The 24,263-nt window shown below is 36.9% G+C and overlaps 1 protein-coding gene across 3 annotated transcripts in view; it reads right to left on the bottom strand.

Moving 5' to 3' along the window:
• mob2b (MOB kinase activator 2b) overlaps positions 1 to 24,263 on the bottom strand; it is a 44,049-nt gene that overhangs the window by 8,560 nt on the left and 11,226 nt on the right. Inside the window, exon 1 of one of the 3 annotated variants that reach the window (XM_039647546.2) lies at positions 11,773 to 11,861. The exons of 1 other annotated variant lie outside the window; for it this stretch is intronic. In XM_039647546.2, coding sequence (XP_039503480.2) covers positions 11,773 to 11,858 — 86 coding nt within the window. In that variant the 5' untranslated portion in view covers positions 11,859 to 11,861. Of the gene's footprint in view, positions 1 to 8,099; positions 8,219 to 11,772; positions 11,862 to 24,263 lie in introns of those variants that run through there. One more of the 3 variants, XM_039647545.2, reaches the window with a different exon arrangement.

Here is a 24,263-nt window from a genome sequence, read left to right on the forward strand (position 1 = left end):
ATGTGTGTGTATATAATTATGTAGATGTGTGTGTGTATATATATATATATATATATATATATATACACATACACACACACACACACACACACACACATATATATATATATATATATAGATATACATACATATATGCATATACAATACATACATACATACATACATACTCATATATATATATATATATATATATATATATGAATGTATGTATGTTTCGTTTTTTTCTGATCCACAAAATGATCCGATCCGCGGCTCAAAAACCGTACATTTTGCGATTCGTTGCACAACTCCAAGTAAAAGTCCCTGGCTTGTGTGAGCCCATACGGACCCGTGATGGCATGAGTCTGACACACATCTGCAGGATTGCACGTTAACCTTGCCCTGTAATTAACACAGCAGACCACAGACATGCAGGCCTTTCCTTCCACAGCTATTTATAGCCCAGGCCTCATATTACCATCAGACCCTACACCCCTTTCCCAGTCCACACACACACACACACGATGACATCACAGCACCTACAGAACTCAGGAGACGATCTCACAAAACCATCAATAACATCGACACACTTCTCCAGATGAGGCCGTCGCTCTGGGAAACATGTGCCAGGCTTCAAGTTACTTTATCTGTAGCAAGTAGATTAATTTATCATTTCTGCAGATAAACTCCAATCATCATCAACAATGCATTATTACTATTATTTAAGTGTATTTATACAGTATACATAAGCATTTTTAGTGTTTGTTCATGTAACGTTTGTGATGGGCAACCAAATCCAAAATAAAAGTTTGTGTTTACATAATATATGTGTGTGTAATTAATTTGTATATATAAATACCCACACATGCATGTATACATTTAAGAAAAATGTGTAATTAATATATCAAATATTTATATTTATATATAATATTAATTGTGAATAAATATATAAAAATATATATGCACATATTTCTTACATGCATGTGTGGGTATTTATATATATACAAATTAATTATACACACTACACACACATATATTACGTAAACACAAACTTTTATTTTGGATGCAATTAATCGCAATTAATCGTTGCCCATCCCTACGTCACAGTCCATAATATCTTTATCAGCAAGAGAAGTTGACTCTAGAGAGGAGCATTTTGCTAAATATATTCATTATAATTTTTGATGTTTTCCAGTTTTAAATCCATGTTTGTAATAATAAATATTGAATCAAAATCAAATTGCAAGATTGTGAATCGAATTGTGTAATTTGTGTCAATATAGCCAGCCCTGGAAACCAATATCAGAAAGAGGAAAGCGGTCTTGTATCTTAGTGGCTGGTGGCGTCCAATAACAGCAGAACTCTATAAAGAGTGTGTGTCGTGTGTTGGTCTGAACACACACGGCCGTGGTCTTTAGACAGCTGATGCCGTGTTGTTTGAGTTCGGGGCCCAGGGCCAGTTTACGCCCCACACACACACACAGACCGGCCTTGTTGACTCCTGCTCAACACACACACACACACACACATGCTGACCACTAACTACCACAAATCTTTGCCAAGCTGTCTTTTGCTGTAGTAGTCCAAGTCTGTAATGACTTATCACATGAAGCCATTTTATATTCGCACACTACACACTGTCCTCGCAAAGCGGCAATCCACTAATCGATATGCAAATGAGGTCAAAGAAAATTTGGGTACAATTTATAGACAAGTCACCGCTTTTAACAATATAGATGCTTCAGAGCAGCTTTACAGTGATAACGTTATTAATTCATTAATTATTAGCTTTTCAACTCACAAACTGAAACTAGTTGCGAAACTAGTTGTTTCAACTTGGTTGAGTGCAGTGTGTTTGCAGAGAGACTCCGCCCACAAACACTTCTGATTGGCTGTGATCTTGAACTGATTTGGATGAGAGTGCAGTTCGTTTGCACAGACTCCGCCCACACGCTTCTAATTGGCTGTTAACTTGGACTGATTTAGATGAGAGCGCAGTTCGTTTGCACAGACTCCGCCCACACGCTTCTAATTGGCTGTTAACTTGGACTGATTTAGATGAGAGCGCAGTTCGTTTGCACAGACTCCACCCACACACACTTCTGATTGGCTGTGATCTTGGACTGATTTGGATGTGAGCGCAGTTCGTTTGCACAGACTCCGCCCACAAACACTTCTAATTGGCTGTTAACTTGGACTGATTTAGATGAGAGCGCAGTTCGTTTGCACAGACTCCGCCCACACACACTTCTGATTGGCTGTGATCTTGGACTGATTTGGATGTGAGCGCAGTTCATTTGCACAGACTCCGCCCACACGCTTCTAATTGGCTGTTAACTTGGACAGATTTGGATGAGAGCGCTGTTCGTTTGCACAGACTCCGCCCACACACACTTCTGATTGGCTGTGATCTTGGACTGATTTGGATGTGAGCGCAGTTTGTTTGCACAGACTCCGCCCACAAACACTTCTAATTGGCTGTTAACTTGGACTGATTTAGATGAGAGCGCAGTTCGTTTGCACAGACTCCGCCCACACACACTTCTGATTGGCTGTGATCTTGGACAGATTTGGATGAGAGCGCAGTTAGTTTGCACACACTCCGCCCACACACGCTTCTAATTGGCTGTTAACTTGGACTGATTTAGATGAGAGCACAGTTCGTTTGCACAGACTCCGCCCACACACTTCTAATTGGCTGTGATCTTGGACTGATTTGGATGAGAGCACAGTTTGTTTGCACAGACTCCGCCCACACACACTTCTGATTGGCTGTGATCTTGGACTGATTTGGATGTGAGCGCAGTTCGTTTGCACAGACTCCGCCCACACACACTTCTGATTGGCTGTGATCTTGGACTGATTTGGATGTGAGCGCAGTTCGTTTGCACAGACTCCGCCCACACACACTTCTGATTGGCTGTGATCTTGGACTGATTTGGATGAGAGTGCAGTTCGTTTGCACAGACTCCGCCCACACACACTTCTGATTGGCTGTGATCTTGGACTGATTTGGATGAGAGTGCAGTTCGTTTGCACAGACTCCGCCCACAAGTTCTTCTGATTGGCTGTTATGTTTGATTGTGTCATGTCTCGTAGTTGCGTCGCATCTGGAGTGAACTGTGAACAGAAACTGCTTGTTGCAGGAATTTTATCGCATCTCGTCCAGTCAGGACAAGGCATTACATCTGCTTTTTGAATGATAAATCTTTTGGAGATCTGCAGACAGATGTGTGTGAGCACTCAATGTCAGACTGACAGAAGTGCAGAGATGGCCTGGGCCTACAGCACCACTTCAGACCAACACATGAAGAGATGCAGAAACAAAGGACCATTGAATCTTCAACAACTGCACGTCTAAAGGCCCACGAGAGACTCACTCGGCAACAGGACACTTCTTCAGTCCTCGCTGCGCTATGAGCCAAAGACTGGCTGTAATAGAGCAGCGTTTCACAGCACAGCTGCTTCCCCATCTGAAGATTCATTCTAGAGCCACAACAAATGTGTACTGTCACACATTTATATTCCTCTAAACACTGAAATCATTTGGTGGAAAAGTCACTTCAAAACTGCAATTAATCAATGACAATGGCAAGTAACGGCGCACTGAATTAAACACTAGTATAAGTCGACTTATTATTTTTTTTTTTACAGTGTGGATTTTCTTTAATGTGTAAAGCTCCAGTTCTTCTCTATATCAGAGAAACGCCTCCATTGTAGTCTTGAGTTTCTTCCGCGAACGAACACGTCACAATATTCCTCATTATAATAATTAATATGCAGAATAAAGGGGCGGGGCCTGGTTGAGTTATTTAGTAGTGTGTTAAACTGGCGGTTATGGTAAGGGGCGGGGCATTTCCCAACCACACTCGAAGCGCTCGACCAATCACAACAAACTGCTCCAGCCAACCAATCAGAGCACAGTGTGCTTTTCAGAAGGAGGGGCTTCACAGAGACAGGAAGTAAACAGAGCGTTACTGACAGACTGGGAAGAGAGGAGCCGCAACAATGGAGAATATGAGGAAATATATATTTAATTTATGGGTATTCATTTTTAGCTTTAGAATTGGTTACGGTAATAACTAATTAAAACAAAAGATTATTGGAGTATATTTTCCAGTGATGCTATTTCAGTCTTTCTACTTTAAAATTTCTACTTTAATTCATCTCGTTTGTGAAATTTTCTAGCACTTACTGAGCGAAAATTGTTTCTGCGTGTTTAAACGGAGGCGTTTAGTAATAAATGTTGAGGTCCGTTACCTTCATTTATGAGCAAACGCTTTGCGAATTCAGAGACATTTTAATAGATGACACGAACAGAGAGCGTTACTGACAGACTGGGAAGAGAAGAGCATGAATCAACATTCATGCCTGAAGCAACATCAAGACTGGGTAAAAGGGTATAATATGGCCTCTCCATTAAAAAGTGTGATCATACATTATCTGCTTCAAATGTTCATAGCTTACCAACTTACAGTAATATACAGGTTTTATTACACTACTGTACAGATCAAAGGTCGTCGGCATTCTTCTGAGATTATAAGGGGTTACAGACAAAGATAACCATCTTCTATTCCTCATTGAAAAGAAGCTCTGAACATCTGGCGGCTTCTAACTTAAAACTACATAAAATAACTTGATATATTTAAATGCATTAAAACGAATGTGCCCATGCATCTGAGGGCTGTGCTAAGGTACTAAACGCATATGTAGACTTTATAGTTATGATTAACGAAGCAGTTATTGCTGATTAGCCATCAGTCCACTGACCCCAACCAGTGAGTTCTGATTAGATACGGGTCTGATTACATACAAACCAACTGCGTTTGACTCCATTTACGGATAATAAAAGAGGGAGGAGGACGTCAGACTTGATTTCCTCAGAAAATCTACTGTAGTTGTGCAAGTGGTTTTCAGGAAAGGCGAATGATGCAATAGCCATGCTGAATATCTGTATCTAACTTCCTTCCCGGGATCATAATCCACTAAACTCCAGACTCACGAAAGGAAAGTAGATCGCAGGAATCCGCTTCAGTTAAAGGAGTAGTTCACTTTAAAAAAAAAAAAAAAAAAAAACTTTTGCTGATAATTTACTCGCCCCCGTGTCATCCAAGATGTCCATGTCTTTCTTTCTTCAGTCGGAAAGAAATTAAGGTTTTTGATGAAAACATTCCAGCATTTTTCTCCATATAATGGACTTCAATGGGGTCCAAACAGTTAAAGGTCCAAATGAGAGTTTCAGTGCAGCTTCAAAGGGCTTTAAACGACACCAGACGATGAATAAGCGAAACCATCGGTCATCGGTCAAGTTTTAGAAGCACAAATGCTCACCTTTCGCTCTTTTGGACCTTGAACCATTTGGACCCCATTGAAGTCCATTATATGGAGAAAAATCCTGGAATGTTTTCATCAAAAACCTTAATTTCTTTTCAGCTGAAGAAAGAAAGACATGGACATCTTGGATGACATTAGCAAAAGTTTTTTTTTTTTTTTTTTTTTTTTAAAGTGAACTACTCCTTTAAAGTTGATGGTGTTTGTGGGAACGAGACATGCTCGGTTATGCATGATCATTTTGTCAGACTGTGAAACTAGAAAAGTTTGTGCTATAAACGGGATTAGGAATGTTTGTGTCGAATCGAGCCTATTTTTATTCTCAGGGCACGTTGTCTGGCAAATACTCAGAAGCGGCATGCCTAGTGCATTATGGGCGAGACACGCTGGAAAACATTCCACCGACTCGCTGACGTATTTTTGTACTTTCAAAGTTAAGATGGAGAGATAAGATACTTTGCTTACTTTATTATCAAAAAAAGGAATGCTATTTAACTCAAAAAGTATTAATCTATAGGATAGCCATGGCACATCTTGATCCATTTAATAATAATAATTAAAAAAAAAGATTAAGTTATTAAATACACCAAAATGCACTCATCTAAACCACCATCTCAAGCAGAATGTTAACAATTTAAACTATTCAGAAACAAGAAAATCCTACGCAAGAACTGACCTTCATGTTCAGAAAAATGTCAAGCATGTTTCATAAATTATATGAAATTATAGGCAAATTAATGGGCAGAGAAGCAGGTCAGAAAACCTGATATTTGGGTTAATCCTTCCGCTCTATTGGACGACTTAAAAGGCGAAGTCACTTTAAATTAGGGAGTCTCCGCATATTTCTTCAGACGCTGATCCCACCTAAAACACATTAGCAAATCTGCAAGATTAAGTTCAGCCACGGTCAATATGTACCAAGCCAACGAGTCCAGACTGGCTGACTTGACCAGATCTCATTCTTAACAGTGCCATTTAAAAGACTATTATAGAAACATCAAATTAGTCCGTTCTCTGAAAAGCCACAGTCAGTAGGAACGCCAAGACTGTGTTTATGAGACTAAAATTAGATGGAGACTTATGCTATACAAGTATACTCACTTTTCCACAAATCCAAGTCACCTTTATTTATAGAGCTTCACGGTTTCCCAGTTTACTGCAGTAAAGCTGCTCTATTAGACCTCAATTCTGCTGTATAATCCAGATGTTTAAAGGTCAGGCAAAGCATTTATGGCATATTTATGACGTGCAAGGAATTGTAAGTCTATATAATATAAGTTAGAATTGGTTGCAAGTAAAAATACAATGCAAACATCATAACCACACAGAGCTGGAGAGGAATTATTAGTATTTATCAAGTGTGTGATAATCCCTGAAATTATCGAGCGTCTAATAGGAAGACAATTTCTCACTAGCAATCTGGTTCTCAGAGGAAATTATTGTGTAATAAGAAGAAATCATGAGCATTATAAATGAAAATCGCAAGTTCACGGGTCACTGCAGATTCGCTGCCGGACGGGATACCCCTGTCTCTCTCTCTCTCTCTCCTATCAGTGGGTCAGCGTCTCACCTGACGTCTCTGAAACACACGGCACTATCGGCCGAGCCAGACTGCACACGATTACTTATTCACTGAAACACACATGAATATTCATCAACAAGTGTGAGCCTCCACTGAGACAAAACGTCTGGATTAAAAACACCAAACAAATAGTAAAATCAAGATTACGGGTGTGTTGAAACCTACACACTGCCTTCCTATTACAAACATATGCACTTTACACATTATCGAGGTCAAAACGTCTGAGACTACATTTATGCAAAAAAACGTTTGTATTGCAACGAACTTTAATGGTATTTGTTTAAGGGCAAATTCCCAGAAAATTTATTGAAATTTGTTTATTGAAATTTTCATTGAAATTTTAGCCGTGAAGAGTTCAGATGTAAAAGCCTCTAAATGCCATTTGAAATTTTCTTCTGTAATGATGATTATCAAACTTGTATATTTAAGTTCAGTAATTTCACTTAAATAACAATTAATAGGTAATTATCATTGCCATTTAAGTGAAATCGATGAACTTAAATATACAAGCTTGATAAAAATCATAATTCTAGAAGAAATTTCAAATGGCATTTAGAGGCTTTTGCATCTGAACTCTTCATATATATATATATATATATATATAAATGATAATATCAAATTAATTAAAAAGATGGATTTTCAGTGGCATCTCATAAATTATTTTTGTGACATTATTTCTAACAAACCCAAATCTCCCTTTTGATTAAAAAATAAATAAATAAATAAAAAAAATAATTTTGCAGCTACTGTACCTACACTGTTAGTTGTGTTGGATAAAACCATGCAATATACAATGCTTCATTCATACCAGACATATTCAACAACAGGCAGTGAGGCTACAGGTGTGACAGGGATGGACTTAGAATACACACACACACACCTCTACATAAAATACATTTACATATAAACCGCCTATATGGTGCCTAAAAATACCGGTGCACCTTTTGGTCCACTGACACAGAAATAACTGCGCTGGCCTGGTCTAATAATAACTGATCTATAAGAGCCTCACGTGGAAAGATACTATATCACTACAGCTTAAAGAAACCTGGCAAACCTGCATTAGAGTTGCACTGCTAACAATTTAATGCAAGTGGAAAGTTCCATTCCGTCAACAGAGACGCGCGCGCATTCCTCTGGCGCGCGCCTTGAAGAAGAGTGAAAAAAAAAAATCATTTAAATCAGTGAACGAGCACGGGAGAGTTACCTCAGCACTTTGCCAACCGCCTGAAGCACCATTTTACAGCTTAATCCGTTTTTAGGAGAGGCTGTTTTCAGGCTGTCTCCGGTTATGCTGTGATCTCCGACCATGTCGCAGAAAAGCCCGGTTTGACGGACTCGATCATGGATTGAGATAAAGTCAGTCCAGAGTTCGCAGGAGTATCGCATGCAAAACAGAGGCTCGAGTCTCCTCTCTTTCGGCTGAACTTCTGGCCAATCACAGCGCAGATGGGCGGGGCCAAGGTGCAAAAAAATAAAAACTCAAAATACATAAGCTTGGATGTTGACTGGACTCTACTAAAACCACAGAAAACCACTCACACTGGGGAACAAACACATGACTCTGATAGTTATATTGGAATAATATAATGCAGATATAAAGAAACAACTCTCCATATATTGCCAACTTTTTCCCCACTGGAAACTCTTCATTTATCAACCATATGTGATCATTTATAAATAGCACTTTTATAGACATTATGAATTTGTATTAAAAAAATGTATACACGCTTAAAACGACTAAAAAGTCATGGATGGACATATAATTAAAGTGCATTAACTGGTCAGATTTATAAATAAATGAGTAATTTTTTTTTTAAATAACTAAATTAATAAAATACATGAAAAAAAAAAACAACTCAATGAAGAATAAAAAAAAAATAACTGAAAAAAATAATATGCTTTATCTAATCAATAAAATTGTGGCAACATATTACAAGCAATATTATTAATTAAATTGTACAGATTAGAATTAATTAGAATTTGATTAACTATTACTCAATTCTAATTTGTTCAATTTAATAAATAATATTGCTTGTAATCTGTTGCCACAATTTTATTGATTAGATAAAGCATATTCATTTTTACAGTGTAAAACATAAAAACTGAGTAGACAGATTAAAAAGACAAACACATGAAAAAAAACTATAAAATTGCTAATTCTTTAAAATTGAAAGAGAAAATATAAAAACAATCTATTAACAAAGCTTTCAATAGTATATTGACACTTTAACACTGATACGAGGTCATAAAAAAGAAAGAGCAAAATGTAGTTATTGCATATTTTACTCGATACGTAAACGAGCCGAAGCGTTCAGCTGTGGCGAAGCCGTGGACGCTAATTCGTGTCACAACACTGTAATTTACACGGGAACATCAGACTGGAATTTTTGTGCCGAGCTGGAGCGCATGTTCAGACTCGACACCGGGAGCCGAGGGCCGGTCTGGCCCCGGGACTAGTATTTTAGTCCTCTAACAGCATGCCAACACTGACAAACACATGCTAGATAGAGACTCGGCGGCTGCGTGCATGGCCCGCTTTAGCCTTTCTGCTAATATATATATATGATAAAAATAAGCATGCACACATTCACGGCTATACAGAACATGCATAAAGTCTCCATACATTATTTTTATCAAAATGGTCATAATGCTAAAAGTGATCCTGGCTGGCTCTAATCTAAACACTAGCGTCAGGCTTCAATTATTAGGCTTTAAAAGGTCAGCCTGAAATAAATGCTGGAAAAAGGAGGCACGGACGTCAGGTTGTACGTGGGAGTGTTGAAAATAATGAGGCCAGTGTGAGCGGACAGGAGAAGCGAGAGCCTTCACAGGCCGTGTTTGTCCAGGAACAGCGAACAGAAGAGTCTTTCATTGCCTCTACAGGTGAGAGAAAGTGCTTACGAAAGCAGTGACGCAAACGTGTAGACGCAGAGTGTTTTCTTAGTAAGTTTAGTGCTTCAGGAATGCAAGATAGGCACCTGCTTTTTACCTCACGGGACCAAAATATCTCGGATCTACGGTTAGTTACAAAGGATCTTTACTTCGAAAAGGTGCGGCCACGGTTTAAAGCTACACTGTGTAACTTTTTTAGATTATTCTTAGCTTAAAAACACTTGGTTCTTTCAAAAAAATATGTGCTCATTACTGTATATTTACTTCGTTCAAGTAATAAGTGTACACTATGCTACAAAAGTTACTTTATAAGATTAGCTTGCATTCGTCTGGGAACCTGATAGCTGATGTTAAAAAAATAATGAAAACATAAAACTGTTATTCAGTTTACATAGATGTCATAACCTATATGTTACCTGAGAAATGTAATTATTGCAAATTATAAATAACCTCATCACTAGGACGGGGTCGAACTGGAAGCCATGTTAATCTTGGACTACATTGGCCACCGTAGGAGTTAAAACGAAATCGGTATTGAGAGGAACAGAAACTAATATTCACTGGATGGTCATATACATTTTCACCTCTAGATGGGGGTAAAAATCACACAGTGTAGCTTTAAGTGAATTTTGAGGATGGAATAAAACCAGGAAGATTTCTAGCGAAACTCTTTGAAATGTTTTTAATTGTGCCACGAAATAAACATGACGACACTTTAACGTGGTTGACTGGTGAAAATCTCTCAAATGATTAATTGTGATTAAACGCATCCAAAATAAAAGTTTGTGTTTACATAATATATGTGGGTGCACTGTGTATAATTATTTTGTATATATAAATACACACGCATGTATATTAAAGATTTCATTTTTTTATTCATATATAAAATACTTATATTTATAATATAAATTATATATAAATGGAAATATTTCTTAAATATATACAAGCATGTGTGTGTATTTATATATATATATATATATATATATATAATAATTATACACAGTGCACCCACATATATATAAACTTTTATTTTGGATGCGATTAATCGCTTGCCAGCCCTAAAAATAACACCACACTAGATAAAAACGACAAATTATTCACAAGCACATCATTCCAACCACATTTTAAGATGTTTGAATTTTACATAGTATAAGTTAATATGTGATTTTTACCTCCAAACACAAGAAAAGAAAAAAAAAATATGATGAACGAACTAACACTTCTGAACCATTTGGTAAGGAAAACACTATTTTTATTATCATTAATCATGCGTAATCTCTGCCAAAGCTTTCAATCTTAAATTTCACCTTGTAGTCAATCATTTTATCACTTAAATCTCATCTTTGATCACTAAAAATGATATATATATATTTAAGCGTTTTTCCTTGAAAAAATGGTCTTCACGCCTTAAAACATCTTGAATGTAACTCGACACCCTCGCCTCATTTAGAATTCATGGTTCTATGAATATGCAAATGAGACACGCCTCCACTCACTCACTCATTAACTCAGATCTGATTGGTTACAAGCTTGTTTGTGATGTCAGAAACACCAGCGATTTCACACCGTGTTTTTGAGATTGTCTTTGCAGTTTTAAGGAGGAAATACTCAGCAATGCTGTCGACTTATGAACTTACACATGGCGTGTCTAAAAACGTATTAAAAGACCACATAGACATAAACAACATTAAAATCCATCATATTGACTACTCTTATGCTGCTTTTTTGGAGGTTCTAATCAGCACCCATTTGTGTAAATGAAAAACCTTATTTTATATTTCAAAGGAGAAAATAAAAATTTTGTGGAAAACGAGTCCCTAAAGATGCGAGAGGCATTGTGAAAATACACCGTTAGTAGCCTATATTTGAGCTGGTCCCTCAACATGTCAAGTTCCCCTTTGCAAACATGCCAACGTCGAACTCTATATCAGGTTTTGCAAAACCACAGCACTACGAGCAGGCCGACCGAATGAATGCGAGAATACCTGTGGAAGAGCGTCCAGAGAAGACCGTGAGCGTTTTCCAAATCAACCGGCGCATCTTCCTCGGATCCCGCCATTGGGAAACCCATCAGAGCGCTCGATGGCTCCGTCACCCACTTATATAGCAGAAATAAAGAAGATAAAGAGCCTAGCCTATCCGTGCGAGAGCGAGCTGAAGTTTGGGGCTGTCGTCTCTGGATAAGTTTCTCTCTAGTCTGTTGTCGCTGATAAGGGCATATAGAGGACTAAACCGTGTAGATTAACATGCAACCATTGACGGACAGCAACATCCTTAAACCGTGGTGAAAATCCAGCTTTTAATGTTGTTTATATGTCTATAATATGCTTTATTATTAATATGCAATATAATAATATGCACCTATTATTAGCCTGGTCCTACCAGACTCTCATACACATTTCATTTGTGGAGTCTGGCCTCTCTCCATTGACAAGCATTAACTTCCCTGTAGGCGGTTATCATGCAATTCTGACTTTATAAGTCATAATTGTAAGATATAAACATGCAATTTTGAGATAAAGTCTATATTTTGTGCAATTGTGTGTTTATGTCTCATAATAAGTTTAAAACTATTGGATCTGCCATAACCAATCACTGACTTGACCTCATCGTTCTCAGACACTCCCTCTGCTCGCTGATTGGACTGGTAAAAAATTGGTCGGAGAAAACTCAAGAATAAACCCAGACGTCGTACTGAAGGAAAATAAAAATTGAGCGGAAGTACGTTGGAGGGCGGAGTCAGGCTAAGCTATTTTATAACCCTTTTTACAAGATGTAAAATACGTCTCTGATGTCCCCAGAGTGTGTATGTGAAGATATCCCACAGATAATTTTTAAAAGTATGTTTAAATTGCCACTTTTTATGGGCCAATTTAGTGTGTATCCCTTTAAATGCAAATGAGCTGCAGGTGCCGACACAGGGGGCGGAGTCTCACGAGCTCGCGCTCAGTCAGGACAATCTCAACTGATAACATCAAAACAGAAACTCTCAGCGCTGTTCATTTCGACCACAATGGCGGACTCGGGGCGGGGCTATGCTAATACTGCAGTGTCAGTCAACATGTGTGGGCGGGGCTTGTGCAAAAGTAAGTCACATTGACCCGAATCTGAGAACGGGTTGTTCTGAGACAGAGCTTGATTTTTTTTAGGGATTTTTTTTTTTAAAGCACTAAGTGGATTTTTATCATTGTAGGATGGTTGTGTACACACCAATGTAAGTGTATTTTGCATAATAGCTTCCCATGTGTAAGTTCATAAGTGGAGTATTTTCTGCTTAAAACTGCAAAGACAGTCTCAAAAACACGCTGGTGTTTCGTCGTCACAAACCACCTTCCAATCAGATCAACGTGTGATCGCTAACCAGTGGATCTCGGAGTGAGTGGAGGCGGGGCTCATTTGCATATTCATAGAACCGCGCATACTAAATGAGGCGAGGGTGTCGAGTTACATTCAAGATATTTTAAGGCGTGAATGAATTTTTTTTAAAAGGAAAAATGTTTTAAATGTAGTTTTGGTGATCAAAGATGAGTTAAGGGATAAAATTATTGACTACAGGGGGAATGTAAAATTAACGCTTCCAAAAGGTTTATTTTTTTGCAGCGATGCCATTGAACAACAATTTTTGCTTCCCCAAAAACCTTCCTTAAACTACCATTTGTGAAAAATATTAATAATCTGAAGAACCCGAACCATTTGTGCGATACAAAGTTTCTTCATGGAACCATCAAGGCCAATAAATAACAATAAGGAGCTCCAAGTTATATTAAGAATCTGCATTTTAAACTTGGCAAAATAAATAAAGTTCTTGTGGTTTAACCTGATGTTTGTTTAGCATTGCTCTGAAAGTACAACTGGAGTAAGCTTTGTGGGTTATATAACTTGTCGTATTGTCATAACTTGTTGTATAACCCAAGTGCAGTGGGAATATTCAAGGTTAAAGTTTGTACTTTCTCCACTTCCGGCTCCTTATGAAAAAGAACGGCAGGAATGTGCCGAGACATTGTTTGGAGCAATTTCCCAGACGCTCGCATTTACACAAACAGCTTTCCTGTGTTCGCATGCTTCCTCGATAATAACAGCCAAGCCTTCAGCGTCCCTGCGAGTGAACCCGTGCCGTCTGGAGACGAAGCGCTGCACCTGTTTCACTTCAAACATCAAACTCACTTAAAGTACTAAAGAACTGAACTAAACCTGCTTCAAAATGACACACTTGCATATAATTTCCTGCGCCACTAAATGGCATGTCGTATAGGACGGATAGCGTCTGATGAACGACTTCCTGATTATTTATGTTTCAATAACTGCATAAAATGCTTTTCGGACTAAAACTTTCCCATGACAATAATCTGCATTCTTTACATTGATTTAATCTTGTAATACTTCCATTGATCTCTGTTCCCTTTCCCCTTTAAACTACTTGCCTTTGATATTAGTTCAATAACTGCATAAAATGCATTTTTTTTAACACTTGTTTCAGATTCGGAGTCTAAATCTTTCCCATAACAATAACACCATCTTTCTATTTGAGCTGATACTTTTATTAAGTAAATTGATCAAAGTAAAGACGTGTATGCGTGTCAATGTTGCAAAATGTTGTCATTGTTTTGTGTGAATGCACATTGGTCAACATTACGTTTGTTAAAGAAAATAATTGAAATGGAAAAAAAAATGAAATGCTGTTATTTAGAACTTTCTGTTCATCAAAGATCGTATGACCGGATTCTTCAGTTTCCACACATTTTTTTATGGACAAAAATCCACAGGATTTTTCTCCATATAATGGACTTCATTGGGAACCAAACGGTTCAAGGTCCAAATGAGAGTTTCAGTGCAGCTTCAAGGGGCTTTAAACGACACCAGACGATGAATAAGGGTCTTATCAAGTGAAATGATCGCTCATTTAATGAATAAATAAAAAAGTTTAAGTTTTATAAGCTCAAATGCTCGTCTTGCTCTGTTCTATGATGTGCGTTCGTGACTCTCCTGTTCAATGAAATGAACGAATCTTTTTTCGAGTCATGACTCGAAGTGTCCTTAATAAGACCCTTATTCATCGTCTGGAATCGTTTAAAGCCCTTTGAACAGTTTGCACTGAAACTCTCATTTGGACCTTGAACCGTTTGGTTCCCATTGAAGTCCATTATATGGAGAAAATCCTGGAATCCTGAAATTTCTTTTCGACTGAAGAAAGAAAGACATGGACATCTTGGATGACATGGGGGTGAGTAAATTATCAGCAAAAGTTTTTTTTAAAAGTGAACTACTCCTTTAAGACACTCTAGACCTGAATGAGAGAGCAAATGAATGAATGAATGAGAGAGTGGAGCTGTACTGATTCTTACAGAAAGTGAGTCTTATCGGTTTACTCAAGCAACTCGATCTCTCCTTATGCGTGTGTGTAACGGACACCAACGCACTCTGGGACATCACACCGAGGTCTAATCAAATGAAGCGCCCGTAAAGCAGGACCGTGGCATGTGCCTCTCGAGGTTAAAAACCTCGTCTGAGAAACTGTATAAAGAGAAAGTTTCCAGCAGAGAAACTGGCAGTCCATCAGAGGAGCTTATGCAACCGTCTGGCTCTCCAGTGTCCGTCAGCACAGCAGAAACACACAACGCCCCGCCGGAGGGTCACGTGGAACGTGCAATCCTGACATGCTTTACAAAACCCAAACTGAGAGCCACACACTGTAGTACGGCGATTTACAGATGAGACTCGACCCTTCCCTGATCAGAGAGTTCGATATCCACCTTCTAAACTTCAGTCCAGCAAATGTTTCAATACAATTAAACACAGTGAAGGTTATTTCCAAGATAATAATAACACAATCAAACAGACAAAAGAAATAACTGTAGTACAGAATGTCATCGACTAAATGTGAGAGTCGGCAAAGCAGTGGTTTCCTTAACATCCTCCAGTCGAATGAGGGATTATACTCGAAAAACTAAAATTAAGATTATTAATCTCACGGTTTAACCTCGTGAAAAAGAAGCGCCCTAAATTCCACTGAATGTGCTCTTGTAGTGTACTTTAACATTAAAAAGTATACTAGGGATGCACCGATATGAACATTTTGGCCGATACGATAACCAATTATTTCTTATATTTGAAAGCCAAAAACCGATATTTTGGCCGATAAATCTACATTATCATTTTTGAAAGCCTGATTACAAAAGTCTCATTAGTAAAAGCAGTGACACAAACACACAATTATGTGCGTTTGGTTTTTCGTATAATTTTATGTAGCTGATAAGATTACCGATTATTCTTTATATTTGAAAGCTAAAAACCGATATTTTGGCCGATAAATCTACATTTTATCATTTTTGAAAAGCTTGATTACAAAAGTCTCATTAGTAAAAGCACTGACACAAACACACAATTATGTGCGTTTGGTTCTTCGTATAATTTTATGTAGCTGATACAATAACCGATTATTCTTTATATTTGAAAGCCAAAAAACGATATTTTGGCCGATAAATCTACATTTTATCATTTTTGAAAGCCTGATTACAAAAGTCTCATTAGTAAAAGCACTGACACAAACACACAATTATGTGCGTTTGGTTCTTCGTATAATTTTATGTAGCTAATATACGATAACCGATTATTCTTTATATTTGAAAGCCAAAAACCGATATTTTGGCCGATAAATCTACATTTTATAATTTTTGAAAGCCTGATTACAAAAGTCTCATTAGTAAAAGCACGGACACAAACACACAATTATGTGCGTTTGGTTCTTCGTATAATTTTATGTCGCTGATATACAATAACCGATTATCCTTTATATTTGAAAGCCAAAAACCGATATTTTGGCCGATAAAGCTACATTTTATCATTTTTGAAAGCCTGATTACAAAAACAAAAGTCTCATCAGTAAAAGCCGTGACCCAAACGCACATAATTGTTCCCAGTATAATTTTATGTAGCCGATATGACAGACTTTTTCAAGTGATTTAAATCATATTTTAAGCAATTCAAAACCGAAGCTTCTCGGATGAAGAAAATAATACATTATTCATGTATGGCCGATAACGATAACATTAAATATCTATGTATATCAGCCGATACCGATATATCATGCATCCCTAAGTATATATTTAAAAAAATATATCTAATATTTTTAAAGAAATAACAGGGAACCTAAGTGCAATTAGAGTGTGTAGACTTTAAATGACTATGTAATGCATTTTTAAAAAGTGCACTTTTGTAATGTCAAGTTAAAAAGTTAATTTTATATCATGTTTAATAATGTCTTGTTGTGCTTTAAAGAAGTAAACTTATTTTAAAGTGTTGACTAATATACTAAAGCACAAGTACTCGATTATTAAAACTGTATTGTTAATTGATATTACATTTAAGCTTAATATATTTTAAAATGTAGCAAATTGCATCTTAATGTGTAATTACAAATATATTGAATACATAACATACAAGTTTCAAAAGAAATGACATTAAAGAATATTAGTTTACCGTGAATGCTTGTCAATACATTCGACAGTAACTAACCATATTTCAAAGAGAACAGAAGTAATTATTAAATTACATATAGTAGTCCCAGTGAGTCACAAACACTCAAGGTCAACTACAGTCTGCATTTAACACATTTAAACTATAATTCATTGTACATAACATTCAGTGTCCGAATACTTTGTTCAGATCACACTTATGATTAAATTACAGTTATGAAATATTTAGTAATGCATTAGACCCAACACTGGCTGTAGTTCACATTAATATCTCGATGGAAAGCAGTAAAAACCATGATTTGGTGTGTGTTACTGCTGGTTCTTCTTGTGAAGGAAAGCTGACTTTAGCACACACACACACAGCTGATGTGTGTGGGACGGGACCGGATGAGGTTTGGTTTAGAGGTGTGACTCCAGAGCGGCTATAAAGCTAAACACTGCAGATTTTAGCATCAGTTCATCCCAAACACACACTGAGACGGGAATCTGAGAGTGTGTTAGTCACTCCTGAATCCTGATTGGTTACGGGAACGTGAACTACAGCACATAAACACTAGGGGCCGCTAGATTAGCTCGACTTTGATGCAGAAATCTCAGGCACAACACGACTATAGATCGAAACACACACACAGTCAGACGGAGCGATCGGCTCACAATCTCTACAGCAAACACGTCCATCTCGCTCTCCGTTTACTAGGACACACATTACAAAAATAGATCCATGCTAATGAAATACACACCCTGGAAAACAACAGAGGATTTGGGTAGTGCAAACACACACACACGTAAAGGTAGAGCCTCATCTACAGTTTGCTTAGTTTCTTCACAATATACTCAGAATTAATCTGAATTTAAAGGGATTTTCAAATCAACACAAACAATATTAAAATATGCACTCATTCTGGATAGAAGTAATTAAGTCAAATTAGTGCATAGTGGTTTTATAACGCCACACACACACACACACACACACACTCACAGACCAAACCAGTGTCAGGGAGAATGTGTGTGTGGAAACCAATGTTTCAGCCCCATCTGCTGGATCAGCACAGACACACACAATCCCACAATGCACTGCACACAACTCCACCATCTGCTTTATGATCTTTCTGGACACAAAATTACAGTAAGGATAAAAAAAAAATTATTAATTTAATTAAGCAACCTTATTTTAAGTGTTACTTACATGTAATACTCTATTAAGTACAGTCTAAAAAATGCTGGGTTGTTTTAACCCAACTTTGGGTCAAATACGGACAAACTCAGTCTTTGGGTTAGATTTTTTAATTACATTTTTAACCCAAAGTCTGGGTTTGAAAATATTTGACCCAAAGTTGGGTTAAAACAACCCAGCGTTGTTTAGAGTGTAATTCATTACATTTACACACATTATATATAAAACATGCTAATGTTAATATTTATTATTTTATTAAAACCAGAATACAGCACTTCATGAACTAAACATCATTATTATTTTTAATTGTTACTTTTTATATCATATATACACTATATAATATAATGCAGGTGTAGACAACTATTTTATTTGTCAACTTAATTTTTTTATGAAACCAGAATACAGACTGAATACTTACTGAATAAAACTGCATTATTTATTTTTAATTTTTACTAATTAATATATAAAAATAAGCAATAATATGGTCATTTTCACACAATTTCACAATCATTGTATTTTTTAATGAAAACCAGAATACAGCACGCCACTTACTGAATTAAACAGCATTATTATTTTTAGTTGTTAATAAATATAATGTATTCTACAGTAAATATATGAATTATATTAATAATATATAGAAACACATATTTTATTTATTTATTTATTTCAGTGCCGTGTCTCCACAGCTGTGTGCTCGGGTCACATTTCGCTTTGACTGTCATTTCAATACAAGTAAATGGGCTTTACGCACAACTGCACGACTACCTGAACTTCAGCCAGCTCCTTGTTTCCTGTCTGCCATTATTGGACAAACTTGATAAATTCAGGTGTGCCTGATTATTGTTGTTGTGTCTACTGAGGTCAGACACACCTAGACTAATCAGTTTGTCCAATAATGGCAGACAGGACACAAGGAGCTGGCTGAAGTGCAGGAAGTAGTGCAGACAATTGGACGGCCCTGCCAGTGGGAGACCTGAGATCATCATCTCCATGATTTATATATGATCTATATGAATCTGTCTTCCGCTGAACAAATAAGAGTAAATCACAAGCTTTAACAATCACTTGTAGCTTTAACAAGTATCCATATTTAATTCACACAGTGAAAACGAAGCCGTGTTTTATTTTTACACGTGATTATTCAGTTTCTGTTGTTAAATGAACCAGGATAGCCTGAACCCTGCAGTTTACACTGACGTTAAAATAACACTTTGTATGCGACAGTAAAACACTGATGTTCACTGTCAGGAGCTGGAGATGCTTTCTCATCACAAAAAGAAGAAGTGAAACATTATATATGTTTTAAAGATCATTTAAGTTTATTTTACACACTGTAAGCGTTATCGTATCGCATTTGTCTTCAATATCGTGCAGCCGCACACAGTAGTTCCCAGCCTGAGACTAAAGCACAGGAGACTGTGTGAATATACAAACCTACAGCAAAACAAGCTGAGCCTGAACAGGGCGAGGAAACCCTGTGTGTTTTAGCAAGCCTGGGCAGGAGCAGGGTGTGTTTGAGACACACACACAAACCAAACGCCATTAATGAGCCACGCTTGATACTTCTGATGCATGGTTTACGAGCACAGTTCTTACACACAAAAACATTATTTTTCTTATATATTATAGATAATATTCTCACATGGGCTGAAATGACATCAATGTAAGTGAACAGAACAGTTCCCAAGTGTGTGTGGGTAATCTTTTAACACTGCGCTGACCTGATCCAATATGAAACGTTAATGTTTAATTGAGAACGAGGGTAAAACATTTACAGAATCAAGTTCTATTTTAGAAATTTTGGAAAAGGAAAATAGAGCTTATATCCACTGCAAATAAGCGACCCAGCAACAACAGTTTACCAGCATTTTGGATAACTTACATAAAATCTCTTATCACACAGATCTTACATTAGAGAAGCACAAAAGCTTTTCTGGGAATACCGGGGAAATTATATGGAGAGTTACTGAGCTTTGGTCAGTACTATTGAAGGCGGGACTTAGAGAAGACATATTTAGGCTATTAAGAAACCACCATGAAACCACACAGGACACCCAATAAAACACATGCATGCAAAAATATGCATTTTACACTTGTCAATAAATGCATTTGTAAATAAACACATGCATCAATGCACAAATAAGTGCATCAATAAATACAAAAATGCATAAATGCACAAATAAGTGCATCAATAAATGCATAATGCATAAATCCACAAATAAGTGCCTCAATAAATACAAATAAATGCATCAATGCACAAATAGGTGCATCAATGCAAAAATAAGTGCATCAATAAATACAAAAAATGCATAAATGCGCAAATAAGTGCATCCATAAATGCATCAATGCATAAATGCACAAATAAGTGCATCAATGCATAAATCCACAAATAAGTGCATCAATAAATACAAATAAATGCATCAATGCACAAATACGTGCATCAATAAATTCATCAATGCATAAATGCACAAATAAGTGCATCAATAAATGCATCAATGCACAAATAAGTGCATCAATAAATACATAAATGCATCAATGCACAAATAAGTGCATCAATAAATAAATGCATCAAAAAAATTCATGCATAAATAAACATGACCATTTCCACACAATCATTCAAGGTAATCAGGGTATTTTGAACGAGCTGTGATAATTAGCTCACACTTCACTGTTCAAATCACTGATATAAATATAAATGCAGGTGGTCATATCTTAATATCCTCATATTACTGTGATGTCACAGAATGACTGAGTGACCCATTTTGCCAGATTAGTTTCAATATGGCAGGGAGATTTGTATTATGAATGATCCATTATAACTTCTTTAAATAAAAATAAAAAAGCACGGCCAAATTCCATGCTAAGTGAAATCATTAAAAGCAATGCAATGCGTCAGCAAACATTCTCGATGTTTGGCTGTATTTTGCTATCGGCTAATGCTTCAGGAAGAGGATCTGGAGCCAGAAGAGAGAGGATCTCCATCTCCATGAGCATCAGCATCAGTGCTGGATTACACGGGCATTAGCTGAAGTGCATTCCCTCCACAGCTGGATAACACTTACATAACGCTCAGACGATGACGCCGCGTTCACTCGCTCCGCATGCGCACCGAGAGCATATCATATGAGTCAGGCTCAGAAGAGCTGCAAACACAGGTCAAGCATGGCATACGCAACACTATTACCCACCCAGGGCCAACGCACTGACGTGGAGATTCAAGACAAGCCACTTACAATCAAACCAACAACAAAAACTAGTGTGTTTTTACTAGGGCTGGACCCGAATATTCGAATATTCATTCGGTATATATTCGATTTGAAAATGTGACATTCGAATATTCGTTTTCTTGTTTGTTTGTTTGTTTTTGCACACCTAGCATCCCACTTCTACACTATTAAATCTGGTGAAATCTAATACTTAACATATAAGTTTATTATAGCTACTTAATAAATATATTGGCTTCTTCTTGGACTACTAAAAGTGTTCCTGCAACGGGAGTGTTCTCCAGCTAGAGCGCAGAAAAGCAGAGAGAGAGTGTGTGTGTGTGTGTGTGGACAGAAGTGCGTACCTGAGTTTGTATTTTGGGTTAAGCTGCGTTGCTTTGACGTCGTGGAAAAGAGAAAAGAGAATAATAGAAATAAAATGTATTTTCCCTTTTACCCATTATTATCAATCTAAATAATCGATTACAATTTCACGAAATGCAATTTAATTTTTTTTAATGTAAATTTAGTTTTTCTATATTTAAATTTTGCTTTTCTATTTTTAAATTTCGCTTTTATTTATTTAAATTTTGCCTATTATTTATTTAAATTTCGCTTTTATTTATTTAAATTTTGTTTTTTATTTATTTAAATTTTGTTTTTTTATTTATTAAAATGTTGTTTTTTATTTATTAAAATTTCGTTTTTATTTAAATTTTGTTTTTCTATATTTAAATTTCGTTTTTATTTTAATTTTGTTCTTATTTATTTAAATTTCGTTTTTATGTTTTTTACTATAAAAAATTTTAAGTACTATTTTTTAATACCATACCTTATTAAAAATATTGCTTAAGTTAAAAGACCAGTGTGTGTGTGTGTGTGTGTGTTTTGCAGTGTCCATTCTCGGAGCATTATAAATGTCTGTGAGTTTGAGTTCTCCAGATTTATTTAGGATTTTATTCATATATATATATATATATATATATATATATATATATATAACATGATCAATCCAAGCTTTGATATCTTGACCTTTTTTCTACTGTTGGTTATTCTGTATTGTCTGTGTATATCATCTCTTTGATTTTGAACTTTAAGTACGTTAGTCAATTTATGGTTGTGTTTAAACTTGCTATATAAATAAAATTGAACTGAACTGAATATATGGTCAAGAAAGCTCAAATGTGATTGGTTGATGCACAAGAACAAACCTTATTAAAGCACGTTTTGTTTGCCATGTTTGATGAGCTCTGCATTGAGATCAACAAAAGTCTCATGGATCTGGAACAACTTGCGGGTGAGTAACTATATTTAACTTTTCAGGTGAAGCTTTCAAGCATCATAAATGACTGCTTCTGAAAACAGCTGCAGAACGAGCTATTATTCATCATTGCTGCATGAAAAAGTGAAGCAAACCCTTGTGAGAGTTAAATAATGCATGTGCACTGATGTCAGGTCGAGTAAGCAAACAAATCGCAATGCCAGATTTGACAGAATTACCGATTGAAACTAAAATGAATGAGGAAAGACAAACACCAGCTTTCTGTCCCAACAACGACTGTTTTAATGAATGTTTAAATCAAAAGCAAAACCTGAGATCACGACTCGTGAAAGACGTGCCACACATCCTCCTGTCCTGAGAAACGGCTGATCCCTGAACAGCTCAGAAGTGGTTTTACAGGAGATTATCGTGTGCAATCGTATTCGTTCGGACTGTGAGAAGGCTACTACAGGTCAAACACTTGCACAAGCCTCCCTGCCGTCACACACAGCAGCGGTAATCTCTGTGCAGACACACACATCCATTTCAACAAAGGTTGAAGGTCATTTGGTTGAATCGGAATCACACAGAGTACGCCGAGACTGATCTGTGACGCTTTATCCAAGGCGAGTTCATTTATACGGCAGCACACTTCATTCACTGGCACTTTACATAGAGAGCTCAAAGTTTTGCATAGAAAGCCATTTTCATAATCAAAGTATAGCAATCCATACGGCTTTGCATAGAAAATAGACACCAAATAAAAACAGTTATGAAAGGAATTTAAAGGAGATCAATGGCACAGTAAAAAAATTAATTAAAACAGTAAAAAGACGATACATGGAAAGAGGTTTAGGGGCGGGGTCAGGGGTAGGTTTAGGGGCGGGGTCAAGGGTAGGTTTTGGGGCGGGGTCAGGGGTAGGTTTAGGGGCGGGGTCAAGGGTAGGTTTAGGGGCGGGGTCAAGGGTAGGTTTAGAGGCGGGGTCAGGGGTAGGTTTAGGGGCGGGATCATGGGTAGGTTTAGGGGCGGGGTCACGGGTAGGTCATTCGTACAAATTTATACGAATTGGGCAACTCATAAAAAAGGACGATTAGCCAAAATTACACAAGTGAGGTTGTACAAATTGTTAAGAATTAACCACCTCATAAATTTGTACAAATTGCCACTAGATCGGGTTGGTTTATTCTAGTAAATCACGGGATCACACACACACGGGATCGCAATTCGATTATGTCTATTAAACGTTCGACAAGAACGATCACAGCAAACATTGAATTATATATGGATATATAATATGAATTAATGTGTTACATAAACTAAAATCAACAGTGTATCTCCGATATAAAAGATGATGTATACGGCAGC

The sequence above is a fragment of the Pimephales promelas genome, chromosome 10 (genome assembly GCF_988280905.1).
Source record: "Pimephales promelas chromosome 10, fPimPro1.hap1.1, whole genome shotgun sequence".
Taxonomy (NCBI): Eukaryota; Metazoa; Chordata; class Actinopteri; order Cypriniformes; family Leuciscidae; genus Pimephales; species Pimephales promelas.